This window comes from Fistularia commersonii, chromosome 6, assembly GCF_037954325.1.
Source record: "Fistularia commersonii isolate RoL2024-O1a breed Wild chromosome 6, RoL_Fcom_v1.0, whole genome shotgun sequence".
Classification (NCBI taxonomy): Eukaryota; Metazoa; Chordata; class Actinopteri; order Syngnathiformes; family Fistulariidae; genus Fistularia; species Fistularia commersonii.
The window spans coordinates 6,681,403-6,704,577 of NC_141289.1; the positions used below are offsets into that span (position 1 = coordinate 6,681,403).

At 46.1% G+C, this 23,175-nt stretch overlaps 1 protein-coding gene across 4 annotated transcripts in view; it reads right to left on the reverse strand.

Moving 5' to 3' along the window:
- The window catches only part of LOC147233246 (voltage-gated inwardly rectifying potassium channel KCNH7-like), an 81,483-nt gene that overhangs the window by 34,975 nt on the left and 23,333 nt on the right, over positions 1-23,175 (reverse strand). For 2 of the 4 annotated variants that reach the window (XM_086147856.1, XM_086147855.1), the window contains exons 3-7: positions 15,476-15,631; positions 8,040-8,519; positions 6,228-6,248; positions 5,422-5,445; positions 3,932-4,146 (exon numbers count right to left, since the gene is read on the reverse strand). In XM_086147856.1, coding sequence (XP_086003982.1) covers positions 3,932-4,146; positions 5,422-5,445; positions 6,228-6,248; positions 8,040-8,519; positions 15,476-15,631 — 896 coding nt within the window. The remainder of the gene's footprint in view (positions 1-3,931; positions 4,147-5,421; positions 5,446-6,227; positions 6,249-8,039; positions 8,520-15,475; positions 15,632-23,175) is intronic. The other 2 variants (XM_086147857.1, XM_086147858.1) reach the window with 2 other exon arrangements.

Genomic DNA, 23,175 nt, shown 5'->3' on the forward strand with positions numbered 1-23,175 from the left:
CACCCGCTGATATGGGGTAACCTCCGGAAATCGATCGGAAACCAAAGGACCAAGAAAAAGGAGCGTGTTCTATTATTCATCGGTCTGCCACTCAGTTGACAATAGTTGTGTTAGAGGCTCGTTTCGGCAGAGGCCCTTCAAGGTTCTTTAGATTTCAGGTGAAACCGACAGGGTTGGAATCACTTTACGTGTTAGTACTGACCGGGTCGCTATGGAGCAAACAGGATGAGCTACTAGTGGACATGCAAGCTATGTGGCTTATAAGCTCCACCAACCAATGAGTACCTGCGCCACAGCCTACCTGACTTCAACCGGAACCATAAAATCCCCCTGCCTTTGAGCAGGAGCTTAGAGATTGCTCTGCTGTCCCAATCCACCCAGAAACAACCTCCTTCCTGAAAAAGTTCAAGGAACTGCAGGAAGTTCCCACAGTCACAACGTGATGATGGTCTTGCGCACCAACCGTCCTCATCCACAATGGGTAGATGCAACGCAGGTCCCTTAGAGGCGGGGTTTGGTTGGCAGAGTGACAGTCCTTGATTCAATCCGTGTCTAAATAAAATATTGGCTTTTAATTATTCAACCTACCTACTGTAGCTTTGTGCACTGGGAGCAAATGAACTTTCTCTTTTGGGACGATGAAGCGCTGGCTCTGTGTTTGGCTTTGCTTCAAACAATATGCAAATGAGCATTAGCTTTTCCTCCTCTTGTTTTTCCTGAGCTGTCAGGACTGCGGTGTAATTCGTGCGAGAAGAGCGTAGTTTCATGTCTCTGAGCTTAATCACTTGGCGTCCAGACCTGGGCTGCCAGCCACCTAATTGCGAAATGACGTCGGCAAGGGTAACACAGTAATAACGCGATGACACAGATTTTAAGTGGTGTAGTTTTTAAATTATATTTTTCTATCGTTTCAACCATGTTCTATTAAAAATTCATTGATTGCAGTCTTTGACACTAGAATGGGGGATGAGACGAATTAAGCAGAAGTGGAGGGGCATCACAGAGCTACGAAGCATACGGAATATAAGGGATCGGTTCTTTTCCAACTGAATCTGAAAAACCCAAATATGGTGTTTCCCTAGAGTTCTATCCGTTGGACAAATCCGTTAACCTTTGCGTTTGATGATCATTGTACTCTTAGAAACCTAAAATTGGCAGATGTCAGCAAATTGGCTTGGTGTCATGCTCACTCACTCTCATCTCTGATTCCACTTGATCTGTGAGCCCTCGATTCATGGTTGCTTTTGCGTGTGCCGAGGCATCTGTACTCACAGAATAATATTCGTAGTACGTATCTCTTAGCTTGTTAGACCCCCAAACACGTATAAGGTATATTTTTCCATGTTGGAGCAGAAACTGGTATCATAGATGATGCGATCAGTGCTATCAGTGGGGGAGATGGGTAGCATCTGCTGACCATCTGCGATTAGACAGCGGCATTGCGCACCGGCTAACAGCCCCTGTCTTTAACATGGCTTTGACTTTACTGTACTTTTCCGATATCTGAGAGAAATTTCAAACCAAGACACGCTAAAGAAAACAGCGGCTCTCTGAGATGCCTGTATTTGTGTGCGCCAGATGTACAGGCGGCTTTCAAGATGTACAGGGCGCCGTGCTAGCTGGGGGTCTGTTTACTTTGTTGACCGGCCTCTTGGATGAACCCTCCATCTGTCTGAGGCATCAGAGGCAGACGAGGCCAGGAGACAGACAGCGTGTCTGCCCAGGCTCCTTGATCTCCCCTCATTGTGACTTCAAATGAACTCAAAGAGGAGTCCAGATTTGATTTGAAGACAGCTGCTGTTGTTTAGACTTCCCCGCACGTAGGTGTCAGTCAAAGTGTTTGTAGGAGATGTTAAATGAGTGCCGATCCAAGAGAGTTTATCTTTCCACATTCTATTTTTCCGGGTTGGAGCCTCAGCGCGTACATCATGCAAAACAGTTTGAGGTGCACCACCAGCGTAAATATCTTGTCTTTCACTGATTCATTGGTTCTGGTGCCGGAGCTGGTTAACTACTTAGCATAGCTTATTCTATGTGATTTTTGATGGACAATCTTTACTGGCCCATGTTATTCCTACTAAACATCAGCCGTGATGTCAACGCTGTGACTCCAGTTGTCCATCAGGCTCTTTCTATTCAGGGGAATCAGAGGCATCTGCCGGTTTGTTTGCTTGCAAAGCAGTCGGCTTCATGGTAAGTAAGAAGGCAGTAACGTTGCGACAAGACATTTAACAGGCCATTAAGTGACACCAGAGAGTGGCAGGGGCATGTGATTAATATCCCGACTGAAATCAAGGCCGGGGTGTTTCATTGCATTGTGAACCGCTGGCATGCCACCAGCAGATGCAGAAATAAATTTACATTTACAGCCAGTGGAACGGTGGTGGAAAGCGCACACCTGGCAACTGCTGTAAGCTCATCACACTCCATTAAAAGCACGCTTGCCCCCCCACTGAATAACTCAGTTGGACGGAGAGGTAGGGATGATGCCGGGCCGCCTGCTCTGTCAGCTCCTGGCGTCAGTTAAAAGTGTTCGTCTGAAGCTGCCTCAGAGCAGGAAGAAAAAGCCCTCTATCTGTCGCACCATTCAGGGTTACGGGGGTTGTTGGAAACTCAAACCCAATCATCGGTTTGGGGGCGGGGAAAATATTCACTTACACAGTTACCTTACATATGTGGTGCCTGGCAGTCAGAGTGGGAATGGCCTAAAACCCCGGCTGTAACTCCAGAAATATGGCCTGAGCTCTAGATGCTGTGTGGCGGCGGTAAGAGTACCCCCTCCCAAAGCCCTGGTCCTTGGTTGTTTTAGGTATTAGCCTCCCTTTTGGATCAATTTACCAGGCATGAGATCAGATGAAGCAGGTGATTGGGTAGTGGAGACTGCTGCCTTCATCCACGACATGATCTCAGCCAACAGGAGTTGGTGCAGTAAATAATTCACCACAGTTTTGGCACTCAACATAATTTTCTATTTTTAGACACGGCTCTTGGCAGTGTAGCCATAATGACACAATACATATAGCTCAAATAATTGAATAATATAGACCAAATCGGGCAAAGGCATCTCCATCCTCTCCAAGAAGCATAACGTAGTACTGGCTTCCATAACAGCCGGAACAACAAAGTGCTCTCTTGCCATGACTTTTCCTACTTTGCTGGAGACTCGACCGCAGAGCTCTCCAGGGAATTCCTTACAGGCACCGCCTACTGCGACAGACGTCCCAAGTGCAGAGTAGTGTGGTCCTCTGACAGAAACAATGCAGTGACAGTGCAGAGACAGCAAGGTGGACAGTGCTGGGATTGACTTCCTCCTGCCACTCCTCTTCATCGGAGCACGCCTTTCCGCCTTTGCCAATTTGTCATAAAGCGAGTGCATTCTTTCGTCCAAAATTTCTGCACCTCTTTCCCAGAATTTCTTTCCATCTGCACGCCTTTCCATCTGCACGTCTTTACATGCCTGACTAGATGAGCTACTTAGATTTTCTTACTTTATATTTTTAATCCTCAAAACTATCCATCACCATACAACCTCTTGGAATGACAGCACTTCTGCCCTTCTGCACTGACCATTCAAATTTTTCACCAATCACATAGTAGTTCTCAGCCATTCTGCAAAACATAAGTTGCGCTCCACTGATGTATCGAGATCAAGCTGCAGGGTTCTGGCAGCCCTGGGAACCAGAATAAAGTTCTCCCTTCTTACGGAGGACGTAAAAGACAGGATCATTAGGTCAGTTATATTAAGGATTCCTTTCATGGTAAATGTGACGCTTACAACGCACTATTTTTTTCTTTAGAATTAGAAGTAAGAACATAGAAGAATCTACAAAGTGGATCTTCAAATGTAACGCCGCTTGTAAATGTGTAGATTTGTGGTCGAAATCTTAATCGCCATTCTAGGATTAGCACTCTGGCTCAGCTAGCATCTTACCTGCGTGACCTTGTCAGTGACGTTATGCGTGCGGTCTTTGACCTTCGGGGCAATGATGGTCTTCTCAGAGGATGGCGGGGACGGGCACTTCTTCTCATTGTTGACCTCCGAGAAGTTGAGAGTGATGAGGGGGATTTTGTTGATGGTGCTGTACTTATTGAGATTGGAGTCGGAGGTGGAGCCGAGCAGGCTGGATTTGATCTGGCTGAGCGGCCCTGAAAGGGGAAGCCACAGGGGGGAGGATGTCGTAATTGGGTCGTTACATCTCACCACCGCCGCCGCCGCCGGTCTGATAGCTGCCCGGAGTTGTGGACGTCGGAACAGCCCGGTGTGAACAGGGGGCATCCCTTGGATTTGGGGTGAGTTCAATCACAGCACAACATCGAAAATACACCAAAAACTGAGACAAAAACCATAAACCCCCTCTGATTGGCTGCTCTGGACTTTTCAGCCTGCCCTTAAAAATGACAAAGGCGTTGCTGGTGATAGAGAAGAACCATTCAGTTCTCGAATTAATGTACTGCTATCGTTCGCCCCTTTATCTGTTTAATAGAGGTCACTGCTTCCTAAGCTGGGCAGACATGGTGGACTGGGGTTATCTTAGCTAGGATTTTTATATCGTTTCTATTCACAGCAGGCGGATTGCAGTTTATCAAAAGGTGTATAAACTTCACAGCGTGAAAGCATTCAAATGTTTGTCCCCAAATAACGTTCGATTCCTGCCTGGTTAAATTACCTTGGTCCTAATTAGCTTCATTAGTATCTATTCAAATTAAACATATAGCATATCATCTCACCCCTCAATATGTTGAATGAAATAATTGGTTGGTGGTAAATTGTTTTCGCATCCAGGACTCTCAATCACGCTAACTCACTGAGCTAATACAATTTTTCAACAGGCTAGGTTTTGCAATGCAGCATCATGCTAATATGGCTCATTTGGAAGTATAATTGCAAACTTAGCAAATCTGTGTATCCCAGCTTATTATCTAAAATAAGCCATCAGTTAGCAACCCAACCAAGTGTATAACGTTGGATTGTATGAATACACACAATTTGGTATATTTCAATCCTGATGTCAGTGAAGCTTCCAGCAACAAATACTGATACTAATGTTACACTCAGTCCTCTTTCACTGAAACAACCAAGGTTAAAAAGACCTGCATTTTTGCCCAGAAGCAGTCTGATACTAAGGTAATAATCTGTTCCCTTTACATATAAAAATGAAACAGAAAAACAACCGTTAGCATCGTGTCGACATGTGACAACAAGACATACAAGGACACAAGTGAAGTGGTGATTCATCCATGGCACTGTTCCTACCCGGTCTCACAAACACAGTGATCGAGAGTCGAGGACAGGGATACGGGACAGCGGTAGGGTGGGAGATACTGCATGCCCGAGGTCGATACATGCTACGAGTAAGGATACACCACTGCAGTCAGGGAAAAAAAAGACACAACTTAAAGGAAAAGAAGCTGAAGCCATACCCCCGGCCATCCAGGAGCGAGACACTGGCAAACCAGGAGAGAGGAGAAAGAGGGGGAAGTGGGGTTATGGAGAGATTGGTTGGATTGCAGGGTAAGCAGTCGCGGGCGCAAACATCATCCAAGAAGATTACAGATTTTTAAGAAAACACAGCGGCGCTTCATTGGAGTCATGCCGCCGCTGTAGACGTTAGCTACGCCGTACCTTCAATTTGGCAAGTCATCATTTAGTCCTGAATACACCGCGTCATAATTAGTGAGATCATCTGAAACGCATGCAGCACGAAAGCGTGTTATCGGAGGAGCCCCGAGGCTCAGCGCCTTCATTTGAATAATGGAAAGCGGGTTTCCATTCGCCGGGACGTGACGTGGAGTAATCATGGTTGATGAAAAAGAAAAACAAAGCGGTCGCAGATGGTGGGAGGCGTCGCTCGGTACAGCCTCATTGATTTTCTTCAATGAATCAAAAAAAAGGCCTGAGAGATTTAAAACGTTGTTTCATGCAAGCGCGTGCAGAGGTCAGCGTGATTTTGGTTTGTTTTTTTCCTGAGCCGTCCCCTGGGCAACGGGTTGTGCGCTCTGAATCACTTTCGTGCGCCGCCAGTGTTTGGAGGGTTTCTTGCAAACACACTATCAGCCACCTGCAGAGGCGTTTGCATCCAACATATACATATGTATACATACATATATATATGTATATCTGACATGTGTAAAACTCATGCAACAGGCATGCCTTTGTCCAAAACGCATTACCAAAACTAGAATGTGGCAGGGTGCCGTATTTTCGTTCGTTTTTTTTTTTTTTTTACCTTTGATATTGCGGCCATTGTCTGATGGCAGCAACACGAGAAAGAAAAGGGAGGCAAAGGTGAGAGACACATTTCTACGATGACAAATTGGAGCTGGCATTGAACCCCGGTACATTACTGTGTGAAGTGGACATGCTGGCTGGTGGGAGTTATTTGAATGGGAATTACAAATAAACCCATTGGCTCTGAGGAACCATGGCCAGTGTGGGGCTCTTCCATCTTTATCCAAATGGGGGTCAAAGGGCTAATTGGTGATATAGAACTAGAGGGAGATCAATAATGTGGTAACACACTGCAATAAAGATTAAGTGACTGGTGCTGGGACGTGTTGGATGATACGCCCAAAGCTATTTGCTTGTTTGTTTGTTTTTTATTTTCGGGCAGCAGGATTACGCAGTGGTAGCATCACCGGAGACCCTTAATAGACCAAGCATGTGGATGACAGAGGGAAGAGTTGTATGGCGCTATATGATGTGAATGAGAGTGAATGGTTGTCTGTCTACATGACGTGTGGTTGAGTGAATAGCTGCATATCTGTATGACTTGTGATCAGTTGAGTGTATGGTTGTAGGTCAACATTCTGTGATAATATGTGAGTGCATGGTTGTATGTCTATATGATGTGTGGATGACAGGGTGATTGGTTGAATAAGATGAGTGGATGGTCTCTATGTGGCCTTGTGATTCAGGTGCCTGGTCCAGGGTGTACCCTGCTTCTCTCCCAATGACAGCTGGGATAGGCCTCACCCACTTCTGACCCTTAGAATAAGCAGATTGATACTGATAGTATGAATTAATTTTGTTTTGGGGCTGAGCATCACCGTACACTGTCAATTAGTATTGCAGAGTTTCAACTTTTTTTTTCCCTGCCCGCATTTTTCCAATTCTTTCTTTCTTTTTTAAATCTCTAACCCCTTAAAATTGCTCACAGCAATTTAAACATTCAATACAACCCGAGCATTGACTTCCTGTGCGCCGGTAGGCTGAAGACAGCGGCTGTTTCGAATCGCGAAACGTCGGCGGACTTCTGCTCCCGCCGGCCGGTCAAAGTCCCGCTCGGGCCAAGACCGACCATCTGTCATCATCAGTTCGCTCCACTGGTGAAGGGGGGGGGGATGACAGACGTGTGCATATGAACACTGTCCTATTGAGCTACATGTGTATTAAAGGCTGGCTTCAAAGCTTGAGGCTGTTAATGGTGGAATGCAATAAATGTTTGAAGCAAAAGTATTCCTTTACAAGGATATAAGTCATCCATTTGGCTGGACTGCAACTACTGAGGAGCAGGCGGAGAGTGCCCAACGGGAAGAACAATATACTGTTATGGAGGTACTAAAACTCACTGTCAGTAAAATGGAATCGTAATGATTTACCGTTGCTCGGGACATCCACATCAATATTTCAAGAAGCGCTCTCGCAGTAACGCCGTGATTTACTTTACCTCCACCCTTTCTTTTCTTTTTTACGCTAGAAAAGAGGCTAAACTAAAGTTCTGCTAGGGGATGCACAGTATTTCACAGAAAAGCAAAAGGGGGAGCTTAATTGCAGTTTTGTTAAGGAGCAACTGGCTATTCTGTGACACAACCGATGCACAGCGACAATTTCTTTTTCTTTTTCGGTTGATTTATTTATGCATGGTTTGTGACGGGTGGTTAGAACTTTGGCTGCTAAATGGGGCCATCGAGGGGTAAAAAAAATATAAGGCAAAATAGAAGTTGTTCAAGTGGAAACCGGGGGTTGGTTTAACAATCGGAATATCACTTAATGTTTCCGAGCCAATTTGCGACGAAGGAGTTGAGCAAGAGAATGTTACCTTCACTGGCGTGTCGGTCCCTAAAGGCCATCTTGGAGTTGGACCCAAACCCTTCCATGTCGTGCACAGAGGAAGCCCTGCGAATGCTGCAAACGCTCTCTCTGGAGGCGGTCGGAGTGAGGCCTGGGATTGACGGAGCAGCTGTGAGCGTGTCCTCCTGGCTCTGGCTCTGGGTTTGAACGACGACCTGGTCCTGGTATGTCCGATCCCATGGGCCTTTGGGCGACGAGTGATCCAGAGGCCCGGACACAGGGGTGGAACAGTGGCTGGGACCAATGAGGGCACGCGTGTCGTTGGCATATGAGGGGCTGCAGCTCTCACGGGTGGCCGGGAGTTGGTAGTCACGTGTGGCCACCGAACCATCACTGTGGCGAGGGGAGTCCACCATGACGGCGTCAGGGTCTTCCTGGGGCAGAGACTGCTTGCTGATGCCCAGCAGAGGTAACGCCGGGAAACGGAAGTGAAAGAATCTTCCCCTCCCTGATTGAAACAAAAGAGGCGAAAATAAGAATGAAGCTACAACACACAACAAGGTCAAGTTGCTTTGCCAAGACATGCGTGGACGTCGTTTCAGCAAGAAACTCAACGCTTGATTCGCCTCATCCTTTTTATTTGAATTTTTCGCTTTCATTTTTTTTCCCGGACGATGCAGCCATTGCACTTCTGACAGACGAGCCCAGATGATGGTGATGTCCTGCTGTCACACCGATCTGACAGCCTTGGCGTGGACGATGTGGGTGTACAACCTGGCACATTGGATAACTCATCCAATAGCTACTAGTGGGTGCTGAACAACTAACTAGTGGTTGGTGGCTCCAGAAGATTCTGGATTACATTGAATAATTGCTTTCCTTTATTATAGATAAAGATAATATTGGATCAGGAACTGAAACCATACCCATTCAAAAACGCTTGCACAACAACTGCCTAGACTCGGTTCATGTGGGAGACAACATTACGGCTGCTGGCAAAACCTTTCTGAAGTCAACGAGTTTGTTGCCACTGAGCCTTCAAAGCAGCTCCGCGAGGAAAAGATATAAAAACACTAGAGAGGTTTGTGCATTAGCCAAACAACCAATGGAATTCTGTTTTGAAGTCCAGCCCTTTGCAGAGTATCTTTAGGGCAACAATATATTTCGTACGATCTACGTTCGATGGTTAAGAGTGCTGAGCCATCGAGGGGCTGAAGCTCTTTGAGACAGGTTTACTTAGCGGTTGGTGAAGGAAGGAGCTGGTTGGTGGGGTGTGACAGATCTGAGACAACCTTTATTGTTTGCTTTTAGTGCTACCTGGGAACCAGGGATTCAACAGAAAGGCAGGAGGTTGCATTTGACTTTTGATGCTCCGTCCGACGGTCCACTCTTTGTTCCACTCTATCATCTTGTCGCATCACAGTCCTGTTATGGAGCAGGACTGGGGAACTGATGCTCTAGTCGGTGTCTTTTTAGCAGCGAAGGGAAGGTATATTCATGGTTGAGATTTGTGTCTGAGGTGCTGAGTACGCTGTGAGCTCTCTGAGAAAAAAACAAACTTTATTACATTTTATTATTCCTGAGGATCTGATGAAGGACAAGATCATTCCTCCATGTGGATCTGATAGTAGTTCTGATAATAAAGAGTAAAGGGGCCACTCTGTATGACATTATCCAATCTTGCCTTCAGCTGCCCTCAAGTAAGTCACTCAATTATCGCAAGAGTTTCAGTTACATTCAGCGCAGTGGTTTTTAATGAGGCGGTAGGATCCACCCCCCCCCACCCGCTGACCCTGTGTTGTGTTTTCACAGCGTGTTTTTACCGAACTCGCTCGCTGCCCTCCACATCCCCGCTGATATTTTCCCCCTGTTCACCGGCAGCACTAGAAACGGCGCCAAGGCGGCTGTCTTAAAACAACGCTGGCAGATCAAAACAAAAGAGAAAAAAAAAAAGGCCCCCACTCCGCCTCGGGCACCGGTCCAATCATCAATTTCCCTTCAATTATTCATGCGGGGGACATTTGCTGAAATATTCTAACAGCGGCGTTGCACCGAGGAGTCAGCGGCGTACAGGATTAGGGACAGAATTTTAATGGCGGGTAGCTCCCGAGGAGATGGAGAAGGTGACACAGTCGAAGTGGACGTTTTGTGCAGCTGTCATATCAGCCGGTTGGGATAATATTATATTTGACAAGGTGAAAATACAGATTGTGTGTAAAGCACGCAGCAATCAGGCACACACACATACACTCTGCTCGGCGTTTACAAGCGGAGTTGGATATAAACATGTCATGGCAGAGACAGCCGCGCTCACAGGGTTTCACATATGGTCCTCAAAGCATGGCTATACACGCCGTGAATCATTTAGTCGCTGGAGCATATGCCGCACATATCGGAAGGATTCCTCCGCCCTGGAAAAAAAAAAAGAAACAAGTCTCAATGCCACGAGGGGGAGGAATGAATAAGTGAAAATCCCATCATGTTGCGTTTGACCCCCGTTGGACTAGCCGGATTAATTTTCAGAGATACAAAACAGTTTTTTTTTTAGTTAAATCAAAAATGGAATTGACGTTTGAGGCACGGCTCTTTATCTTCTCCCTTTTGCTTGTTTTACATCACGAAACAGCAGCTCCTGTCTTCCCTCTCCCTGACATGAAACCGAGCCGGGCACGGGTCGGAGTGATGTGTTTGTCCAACCGATTCAAAACCGAAACTGCATTTTGGGGCATGACGATGCGAGTCAATCATCTTCTGTGAAAAGAAACAAACAAAAGAAAACAAGATGCTTTATTCCGCTGATAAACTCTCTCCACCAATTCGTTAATGATCTCATCGCTCAGTCACACGTTCACCTGATTGAATCCACAGCCCTGAGAGCTAGCAAGAATCGGTGTGATAGCTTTTTGGTCAGTGTGTGTATGTGTGTGTTTGTGTTGCAGTTCACTCCCATCCATTTCACTCTTTCCCCTGCAAAAAACAAGACAAAAACTCAGCGGTGGCCTTGCGCAACCGGTGGACGCACAGAGGCCCTTGTTGCTATGATACCGGGCGGCAATATTTGCATTGAATAATAACTGGCCCTTAGATCGGATCCCGGCATTTGCTTTCCCCCCAATGCTGAGCATGAATCAGATGAGGAGTGGTAGCGCAGTGAGAGCCACCAACCCCCTAGTTTTTTGTTCTGTTCTTGTCATTTTGTTAATGTCAAATGGAATTATATATATATATATTAGTGGCTGAAGTGCAGGCCGACTAATTTGCATGCATAATCCTTTCACCTGAAGCTGTTTTGACCCTGGTACTCATATTACTCACCAGCTCTAGAGAATATCCAAGCCTGTTCTGTCCTCAATTCAGCCCCCTCCACCCCACTTCAGCCCCTACTCATTAATATAATAGAGAAAATTAAATTTGATTTGCAGATATATTTTAAAACATTTACTTCCATATTATCTTAAATGGACAGCTGCTCATAGCAAAGGGAACGGAATAGGGTGTGGAGACTCCTTCTTGGTATAGAGCTACAATCAACACGTTCTGGATTTCCAAGGGGGATTCTTGGTATGGTGGTTGGTATCAATTAGCATTGCGTTGTTGTTGTTGCTGTTGTTATTGTTGTTGTTCTTTATTTGTTAATTAATCATGGGAATCGCCAGATGTTTGTCAGCAGGCTGATATTACAGCCCGCTGTTACGGTAACACTCCAGCGGCTTCTGGGGGGGCCAAGGTCAGAGGTGACCTCATACTGAAATATTAGCTGCCAGGAAAAAAAATGCAGGAGCTGCCAGAGGCAAGGTTTTGGTTTTTGAAAAGTGAGGTATGGCGTGGCGACAGAGCGCCGGTTACGGTTTGTGAATGCAGTGACCTGGGCGGAGAGCGGGAGCCAAGCCCAATGCGGCATTTGCTCGTTTGGTGAAATACTGAAACTGGCCTGCACTAAGATATGAGGAAATATGTGCATCTTGTTTGTTAGTTTCTTCAAGCGGTGGGATTCAGGCATCAAAGATACTGTTATTAACCAGTTTGCATCCAAAAATAATTAAAACAGGAACAGAGAAGAACAAACAGCAGCCTCAGTTGAGTAATAATGACATACACGTTATGAAAAACCATGCTTCACCCCCCCGGTACGACATTTTCACGCCACTTCCCGCTCCGAAGCACTAATCCGGAGTTGTAGCCTGTACTTTAAAATGCCACTCGCCTTGTTTTGTAATTTATGGATATGTGAAAGTGTTCCTGCCCAACCACATCAAGGCAAATGGGAATCCAAGATGGTCGCGGGACAGATAAATCGTTCGCTGAGTGGCAAAGACGATCGATATGCAAGCACCTAATGCATGGCCGCTCATTCCCCGGACGCTGCCGGGATAATGCAACCCATGGATCACCACCTCACACCATCTGCAGGTGGCCACTCTGGCCTGTTCTGCAAGGTCTGCTCATTTACTTAAATGCAAAGCTGTGGCTTTCAGTGAGTTGTATTCACATCTGTGGTGGTTTTTCCTTCATCTCATCTTAAATTATTCATAAATGTGCATAATCCGTGACCTTCTTGGCTGTCCGCTCATGAAAGGGTCGGCGCAAGTTCTTCGGAGATTAAGGGAAGGGGAGCTGCGTTGGAACCCGAAGTGAATTAGAGCCGTGAAGGAATTTGGCAAAGGAATTATCAAGTCATCTTGGCAGTGTGTGTGTGTGTTTGTGTGTGTATATGAGCGTATGTGTGAGTCCATGGGGCGCCAGGCAGGACTTGTAAACCATTTCTGGTATAAACACCAACTAGTGGTCCTCATGGAGAAGGTTTTCCTGGTCCTAATGAGGGGAGCACTTCCTTAGGCGAAGGTCTGGGTTCGATCCAGGCTCTCCATAATGAATGGAAATCGGTGTTACGTCCACAAAATGATAGTTGTGTAAACATGTGTGTGTGTGTTTGTTTTTTTTCAGGCAAAAAATCTGTCTAAGCCAGCGCTAGATTCGCAGGAATGCAAATCCCACCATGCAGGGACAGCCCTTCTGTTTGTGCTTTCTCCAGGAAACGCAAAAACAGGAGGGCGTCAACGGCGAGACTCGAACTCTGCAGGACTCAGAACCCCAGGAGCTGGCATGTAGAGAGTGCGACAGGGCGCACCGTGATTCTCAAACAGAAGATAGTCTGCGCTCACATCCGATGTGAAAGGAAAGCGGCATCAAAGTCCAGAAAAGCTGGACTTCTGTCACAGTAGACCTTCCTCCGGTTTGTATCTGTATCTGTTTCAGAACCAGAACTCCAAGTTGTGGCTAAAATGGGCACTTACATGTTGGTCATCTGTCACACGTGCACAAAGATGAAATCGAACACAGTGCAACACACACGCTCCGTTAGCTGAGAGCCTCTTATGGGGGGCTTGTCCAATTACAGTCATATCAAGGTGACGGCTAGTGTTCCACCTCCGAGTTATACGTCACACAAAGGAAACGGGGGTAGAGAAGACCGAGGAGGCATCAAGAACATGTTTAAGAGCACCGCTGGGGAAATGCATGAAGCGCTATTACACCGACAGCTCTGGGAAGAGCGGTGCTACTCCAGCGCTACTCCAGTAGTTCATCAGGCCATCCTGGCAGGCGAGGCACTATAATTGGGCCAGACCTTTGAGATGATGGCAGGCTAAGTCATTGCTGTCTGCTAAATGCCGGTGTCAACATGCCAAGTAGCTGTCGAGTAAGGAATTCCTTCCACGAGTATTGTTGAATATGGTGGAGGGAGAGTGAGTGCTTGATGTTACAGAAGGTGGAGCTCAGGGAAGGAACACCCTGGATTTACTGGATTTTGATCTCGACATGGCCCTAATGACGCATGCCTGCTGGTGCCATCAAACTGTTGGGAATTCAAAGGAAGTGCCATTACGGCTGTCTTACCGCGTCACCCGCCTACAGTTTTTTATGTTTATGTCGCCGTCTCCTATGAATTCATTAAGAAAGTCTTGTTCCATTATTCCAACGTACGGTGTTTGCAATATTAAAACAAATTTTGTGGGAAAACTAGCGAGCAAGTGACAAGGAGGAATATGCGCTGTAGTTGGAAAATGGCTGTGTTTACATTTGCCGGTTGTATGCCATATTGGATTGGGCTACATTCACTTTCTTTTGTTTCTGTTGTTTGTTTTCTTTTGAAACATTTTGCCCTTCAGTATGGCTCCCAGGCATAAGTCAGACTATTGGCCAGTCGCTTGGCCTGAGTTCCATAACTGGTGCAAAGAAGTGTATACTTGTATGCTTCACCAACATAAACCAACTGGGATTAGCACAGGTGAGTGACATAGGTACTTATGCACAGTACTGTATTTGAGATATGTCACGCCAGAGGAACACATTTCCAAGTCAGGGACCTCCGGTATTGGCAAAATAGATAAAAAAATATTAAATTTAAGGCAAACATCCTACCTTCTATTTGCCACCAAATCAGTTGTACAGAACATAGGGACATCATTAGCGTGTCAGTACAAATCAGAACTGACATTTGGGATTAGATTAATGTCTACTTTGTACTTGGGATCCACTAAAGTGGTCTAAAGTGGCTGATGTTAGGCCACATGATGTTACAAAGGTAAATAAAGGCCGGATTATTGTATCTGTGACATGGAGGTTCACAGGTTTTGTGCAGGAGTGGGTATATTTTCACATCTTTCCTACAAAGAGCTTTGCAATAAAACACTGAATGAAAATAAATACACACACTCTCACAGTTGGCACAGCAGTCTTTTTAAATGCTAAACAAAGCAGTACTTGGACACATGCACACACACACACAAACACACACACACACACACACACACACACACACACACACACACACACACACACACACACACACACACACTCCCCGGCCTGATGCTGGAGCCGCTGAGCGGAACAGCTGCACTTTTTTGCTGTGGGATGTAATGACATCAAAAGAGATGGTTATAAATGCTGCTCTTCATGTGGAGCTGAGCTGAAGGCTCCTGACGGGATGATTTGCACCTGCTTTTTCTCATTTCAGGAGATGGTCCAGCATGTTTGGTAATAAGAGGCTGAGCGTAGCTCGCTTTCAGACAGATTCTGCCGGCTCTCATGTTACTTTCTGTTCTTTTTCCTCGAGGAATTGACCAACCTGTACATTTTAATGAAAATAACATTCATTCATCCATCCTTTCACTCATTCATTCATTCATCCTCTGTACTACATATCGTACAGTCAAGGTCATAGGGGTGAGGAGGGGTTCATCTGGTTGCCTGTCAGTCACAGGGCCACATATAGAGACATGCAGCCATTCACCCTCTCATTCACATGTCTGGAAAATCCAATGTCGCCAGTGAACCTCCTGCATGAGTTTAGACTGAGGCCCCCTGAGGGAATCCAACCAGGGAGCTTCTTGCTGTGGGGTGGAAGTACTAACTGCTGCACCGCCACGCTGCCCACGAGAAAAAAAGAAGATGTCCCCTACTTACGTTGTCCGGCTTTGGTTGGTGAGGTGTGGTTCAGTCTCTCCAGGGAGTCGCTACTGCCCTTGTCCAGGATGTAATCAAAGTTCAGGATAAACATCATGACCACGCCCTCCTCGTTCTTCACCGGGATGATATGGGTGGCACACAGGAAGTTGGACCCTAGCAGACGGGAAATTAAAAAATCCCGATCAAAGAATGGCAATAAAACATTCACGTGTGAAGTCTGATGGACGCGCTGGTTGTAAAACCTCTTTATGAGGAGCCTCGTCAATCCACAAGGTGAACTCGTCTGATGAACAGCTGTAAACTGGAGCTTTAATTACTTCCTGTCTGTATGGAGAACCAAATACAGAATGACCTGATCGAAGCTGGAAAAACTCATTGGTGGAGAGGATGTCCAACCAATCTGAAGGTTGAATTCCTGGCTCCTCCTGTCTGCATACCCGAGTGTCCTTTGGCAAGACACTGAACCCCACTCGTTGCTCCTGATTGTATGCTTAGCGCTTTGGTTGCAGCTCTGCCACCATTGGTGTGTGTGTGTGAATGAGAGAATGAGTGGATATGATTCAGTGTCAAGCACTTTGGAATCACAAGGTGATGAAAGCAGTTTGTAAATGGACCATCTATCTATGTATCTATCTATGTATCTATCTATGTATCTATGTATCTATCTATCTATCTATCTATCTATCTATCTATCTATCTATCTATCTATCTATCTATCTATCTATCTATAGAGGATGGCTAGGATTGGAAGGTTGGTGGCTTTTCCTGACCATGTGTTGTCGTGGCCTGTTCACTGTTACCGACCATCCAAGCACTGGGTCGCGCCATTGTTTAAGAAAATAAAAAATCCCACCATTCATGGTACTGTTACAAGCATCTGTAAAAAAAAAAATAGCAGGAAGTATTAAACGGAATAATGCTTGCGTTTCTATCTTGGGAATCCAAGTTTATATCAGAGCAGTTCGTGGTAATGGATGTCTGATGTTAAAAAAATAAATAGATAATAAAACCAGAAAAAGTAAAGCTGTTCTTGCAAATCGCTTCCTGCGAAAAAAGGTTTTAAAAAGTTTGGTAGAAGTGTCTCTCAGTCAGTCATTTTTTTCTGCTGCGGGAGGGAGCGACGGCAGTAAATGGCGCCCAACGCAGGCTTTATGGAGGCCATAAAGCCTGAATGACGTGATCTGTGTCCGGGTTCTGTTCTTGGCACCCCGACGGTCGGTGGCACTGAATGTTTCGTTGCTTATTCTTGCGTGTGAGGGAGAAGCTAATCAACCCCTCTTTATTTATGATTTACAGCATTGTAACTGTGACGACTATGAGCTCCTTCGCCCATCCAGAGATGATGGATAAGAAGAAATCCGTGGATCTGTGGGAGTTCGGGGGTTGGGGGGGGTCTCCCTCTGCCAAGCACTGGCTAAATGCACAGAAGCTGAGAATATTAGATGAGGGGACATGAAATGTATATCAAGTTCTGAATAATGAACGTGGACATCTCTGGAAGATGCTCCCTCACACATTAGGCTCGAAGTCCCACTGTCACCAGGAGGCTATTTATAGCTCGCCCAGCGAGCGCCCCCGGCCTACAGCATCTTTTTTTTTTCCGGGGGGACGACTCATAGACACGGCCATGCTGCTGCTGCTTCTGCAGAAAACACTCCATTGGCATCACATTTAATCACCCACACCAGTGTGTGTGTGTGCTCGCAAAAATAAGAATAGGGGTTCTGTAAATGAGTCCACTTATTCATGCGCAAACTAAATTATACGTGCATCCCATAATTGCACCCTCTCGCCGTCATTTTTCCTATACACTCAGATTGGAGTGTGCAGCTGCGGCAGCATAAGAACCCCATTTCTCCACCGGACTGGGTTTTGATTTATGTATTGGGGAGCCCTGATTCCGCTAGGCTAAGCAGTATGCTGCCCCTGATAGTACATCAGTGTCAGCACCCGTGGACAGAGCCATTCATTCAAGTCAACCTGTGTGTGTGTGTGTGTGTGTATGTGTGTGTGTGTTCGGTGACAACATGTAAAATCGATCTCAGATCTCTGCTTTAAGGATTGTGGGGTGGTAGGGCGCTGTGGGGATGAGTCCTGGGAGAAGACTGGTGGGGATCTGCAGGAGAATATTCTGGAGATGTTTAAATATCACTAAGCTTGATGTTCCTGTCACATCTTCACGAAACCACAACGTTACTCCTGTCGGACACAAACCCGTCCTGTTTTTTTTTTCCCGCTGATTCACCGCCAAATTCAAAAATTCAAAAATTATCCCTGCTGTCTCTATGGAAACAAGACAGCCCTTCGGAAATGGCCGGCGTCGGATTTAGCTTTAATTGGTGTCTTCAAATAAAACAGGGACTTGGGCGTGATGGTAGACATCTGTCCACTGATGAAAACCTCCAGACGAGAAGACGTCTCTTCACTGTGGGGGGACGGCTTCCAACCAATCCGCTGCCATTTTTAATGAGCCCAGCGTTTAAACTCTGTTCAGCAGGTATTAGATCTGTGAGTTCTGTCCGCCAGCAGCGACGCGAGTAGGGACATGGAGAACAAGTTGTGTTTGTGAGTGAATTTCTGCTTGAATTCTTTTTTTTGTTAATAATGAATGTGAATGCTAATGTATCTGTAAATGTGTTGCCTTGAAGGAGTTATGGACCTCTCTTTGTTATACACAAACACACACACACACACACACACACACACACATGCACATGCATGGATGCACTACAGAGCGGGTATAACCTCTGAATTCCTCTACAGGGGATGTAACCCCAGCTTTGTGAAGCAACCTTTACGTGTGTGTGTGTGTGTGTGTGTGTGTTTGTGTGTGTGTGTGTGTGCGTGTGTGAGCGTTCGTGTGTTTGTGTGCACGTGTGTACTCTAAAAATAAGCTGATTGGAATCCATAGGCATTTATAATTCATAGGAGCTAAGTATTATGTTCTAGAAAGCACAATGCCTGGATGCTCGGACTTGTTAAGGCAGTGTAACAATGAGGAGGCCTGGTGTTTATGCTGTGTGTGTTTGCGTGTGTGTGTGTGTGTGTGCTTGTGTGTGTGTGCGCATTCTAATAAGTGATTTTGTTCTTCTGTTTGCTGCTTCCTGTTGTGTCACAGCTCCTGCAGCTCCTTCATGCTCTTGTCCATGCAAATACATTTGAATTACAAGCCAGAGGTGTGTGTGCCGGGGGGTTAGACTCTGCTATGTGTGTGTGTGTGTGCTTGTTGTATTGTCATGTACTGTTTGCAAGGGATGGTCGGTGTGTGATGTACAATGACATGGACGACACAGGACTGACAGTAGTGTGTGTGTGAGTGTTTCTCTGTTTATTAAAATGCCCTTTGTTGACGTCTGACTCTGTCCAAATATGAGCACGAGTAGCTATTTTTTTGCCTCGAGCGACTCACACACAAATGCACACACACACACATGCACACTCACACAGAGGTAATAAGAGAATGAAGCCATGTTGATGTAAAACCGGTTTTGTTTATGCGGTTTATATTCTATTTCCCTCTGTTTCCTCCCCCCACTTGCATTTCGAGTGTCACTTGTATGCGAGTGTGTGGTTGTGTTCTTCCTCCTCGTCTTAATTTGGATGCCCACCTAACGGGCAGCTCCTGTCCCCTCCCTCTGACATGTTCGAAGTGGCCACATCAAATAGAACGACGCGCACATGCAGACACACACACACACACACACACACACACACACACACACACACACACACACACACACAATTAATTAGCTGAATGCTCTCCATCCAACTAAACCTAATCAGCAGGTGAAGGAGCTGGTTTTACTCGCCGAGGCATCACGTCCAGTCAGAGGATCTCTGACCTGTGTGGTCATCATGGAGCTTCAGGAGGAGGAGGATGAGTGGAAGGGAGAGAAGGAGATGAGGACGGAGGAAGAAGAGGAGAAGGTGATGAGGGAGGAGGAGAGGAAGAAAAAGAGGAGGGAGGATAAAGAGGAGGAGAGGGAGGAAGAAGGAGAGTGGAAGGATCCTCCTATATATACACTTTCTCTGAGATAAATTTCAAAGATCTGCTGAAAAGTGTTGTCTCTCCACAAGGAATGTGCGGGGTGCGTATGAGCGGATGAAATGTCATCACAGTGGAAACAATGAGAGGATGACCTCCCCCTCCCCCCGTGCAAAGCTGATAAGCCTGGTGTGGCAAAGTCAAACGTGCAGCCGGTCAAACACGCAGGTCTGATCCATTCCTACATTTTCCACTCTGCTTCATTTTCCGAGGCCTACCTGGATTAACGTGTGTGTGCGTTTGTGTCTGCGTGTGTGTGTTTTGGGGGGGGTACCTAGTAATCTTTTGCCACATGGTGATGCAGGATGACAGCGCGAGAATGCAATGCTGCCAAACCCCAGTGCGCTAAAAGCGGGAGGGGGCTTTGGTGTTTTTTAGAAGTATAACGCGGTGCTGTTAATGCAGGCTGAAACCCGGCAGAAAATGAAAGGGCGAGTTTCACTCAAGTTTTATTCAGGAAACCTTGGGATCCTCTTTGAAGTCACTACTTTTCATTATTTGTGATTCTTTTCTTTCTGCCTCGATTTTCACTGCTTTTCCCCCATTATTGTGGCCGTTTCTTTTCATACCTGATTAAAGCAATGGTTAGCGCTAACGCCTCGGAGCCAAAAGATGCCTGGTGGGATTCCGACAGGAGACCTCCTGTGTGGAGTCTCCATGTTCTCCCAATGTCTCCTCCCTGCAGGAGGTTCATTGGAGACCCTGCATTGATCAGATATGTGAATGAGAGGATGCATGTCTCGATATGTGGCTCTATGATGGATACAGGGTGAACATAGATTTGTTTGAACTTCAGTAAGCTCTAACCTGGAGCCTGTGCTACAGTTCCGGAATAAGTTCATTGATAGAATTAAACAAAGGAGGTCGAGTCGGGTCGATCTCATTTTAAGCTCGACAGCTCACTTGCTCACTCACTCGTCCTTAGTTTGTCTTATGCGTTCATCTACTCTCTGTGGAGAGGTTAATATAACACACACACCCACTGTTTGCCCCTCCTATCTGACCTCTACTTCCCCCCTGATTGTACCTGACGGTCTGTTAGCGCCTTGCACACTAGCTCCGCCGCCATCGATATGTGAGCAAACCACTGATCTTAAGTGCATAGAAAAATATGGCGGCATGACTTGAGATTTTTGTGTCAGAAAATTACATTTTTGATGCTAAATCTAGAACTTGGCAGGCTTCATGGACGCTTTTGCAACGCAGGGGGAATTTACGGTCTTTCCCGAGCGCCGTCTGCCTGTGAAGCCATGAATGGATGGTGGCGAGAACGAGCCGGGCCACGCTCGCTGTGCAAATAATGGTGGGATCTGGTTGCACATGGCAGCAACATCCCTCTCTCTGGGGGGGGTGCAGGGATCCCTGGCATGTGTTACAACTACGCTCCCTTCTTCACTCGCTGGGAAAAACTTGAATTATTGAGCGAACAGGGGTTTGTGAGAGAGAGTTCCAGTTTCAAGACTCTGGAAATTTCATTCGATTCTATTTCCACTATCAATAATTAAGAAAATGCAGCTCTGAGTGTGTTTGCAGGGAGAAGAGGGGAGTAGCTTTGGTGCACACACACACACACACGCGCGCACACAGAAAAACACACACATACATGGGTCTCCCTTCTACTGTGGACTGACAGTGATTGTGGGGATGGTGGGATGCAGCAGGCATGATATCCGTGATTTGGAGAAATGCCTGCCCTGGGATCTGGATGTCAAAAATAATTTTATATTATGGTGTGTGTGTGTGTGTGTGTGTGTGTGCGTGTGTGTGTGTGTGTGTGTTTGTTTGTACAAGTGAGTGACAGTGATATGAGTTGAGCCTCTTGCAGGGAGCAGTGGGTTAGCAGATGAGGGGGTTATTGTGACACCCCCATTGGTGCATCCCATCCTCCCACTTCGCACGCACACACACACAAACACACACACAGACGTTCTCTTTCCTCTTTACAGCTAATTACTGAATTTCTTTCAGGATAAATTAAGTATTTCTGATTCTAATTGCATCCTATTCATTATCACATATTAAATCATATATTCTATTCATTACATGATATTATATGTCTTGACTATGTTTTCACAGAATTTCTGCTAATGGTTGGCCTTCACATTCACGTGTCACTTGCACTAAATGCCATGGAAGTGCCTGCATTAAACCTGGAAACAACACGGGAGTTGTATTTGCATAGTCGGAAGCAAGTGGTTAGGGAGGACACATCTACATGCCAGGTGTAAACACACATACACACACATACACACAGGCTGGCAAGTTATGACTTAGTCAAATCCGCCACGAGTTGCATTGTGAGCTTGGGTCTTGAGTATTACTGCCTTTATTTTGCACTCCTGTACTCGGCTGTGAGGCGGCAGGTTTGAATGGCATTGGGATTCTGCGAGGACGGCTTATGTGTCCGTCAGTGATTCTGGGGAAATGTGATCCCCTGCCACTGCCACCCAGCCGTCCGAGAACATTCACTTGTTAAACTGTGACGCCGGCACTTTAATCCAGGAGGGAGTGCGTTACCTTCACCCCGAGGTAACAGTATCATTGGTGGCTGCGCGGCGGTCTGATTGCTTAGACTGTCACGTAACCCCAAAAGGTCACGTGTCAAATCGCCGCGACGATAAATATCCGACCGGCCGCACGTGGATCGGCTTTCAGCATTTGTGTAACAGTAGAGCAGAAAGTCCGACATACCTTTCCCGTCAGGTGTGGAATGACACCCCGCTGTTTTGACGTGATCAGACTCCCCTGGAAAACACGCCATTTTCATTTTGCTGGTCACCCACGTGCTCTTTGCTCTCGACCGCCAACGATTAAAATCAGGTCGCATTGCTTCCACACCTGGAATCTTATTTTCTGTCTCTGTGATTTGGTATTTAGCACAATGCACAGCAGCCCTCGGATTAGACGGGAGGCAACCGCTTAGAAAGAAGAAAGTAGAAAGACAAAACCGATGGGAGAACATGAGCGGGGGATGGAGGCCTCACACGTGCAGGCTTTGAATAATTAACCATGTTTGCGACACGGTTGGTCATTTAGACGGTTCCTCCGGCCGCCAAGGTCATGACAGAGGGTGCAGATGCAATGCCCTCCATCACCATCAGGGGCAGCGTTAGGGATATTTATGTTGCAAACACACAGCGGAAAGGGATGAGTAAAATATGAAATATCAAATATCTTCCTTGGATGTTTGTGGTGGTGGGTCAGCGCTGTGATTGATGGTCAGCTTTTCCTGAATAAATGAATGACTGCATTAATCTGACCTAAACTGGGCTTTATCGAGGGGGAAGTTTCGTTAACTGTCATCGTGGCAACAGGACTTGGGGTAGGCAGGGCCTGATTTATTGACAGGATACTGGTCCAGCTTAAACTTACCCAAAAAAATATGAAACTACAATATTTGCTATTATTAATACAACACTGGTTTATGTTTTTATTTGAGTCTGTGTGTTGAGTTCTTTTTGTCCATAAAACGTCTAAAGATCTTGAATTATCCCCAAAGGGTTTGTGGTATATGCTAAAGGTTCCCCACTTCCTCAGCACCACGATGATCTTCAGTTGTTAGTAGCAGTTTTCAACTGTAAGAACATTTATTTTTATAATTCAAAATCGTCACTTTCTACCAGTCCCTCTCACTCACTCATCAATCATTTTA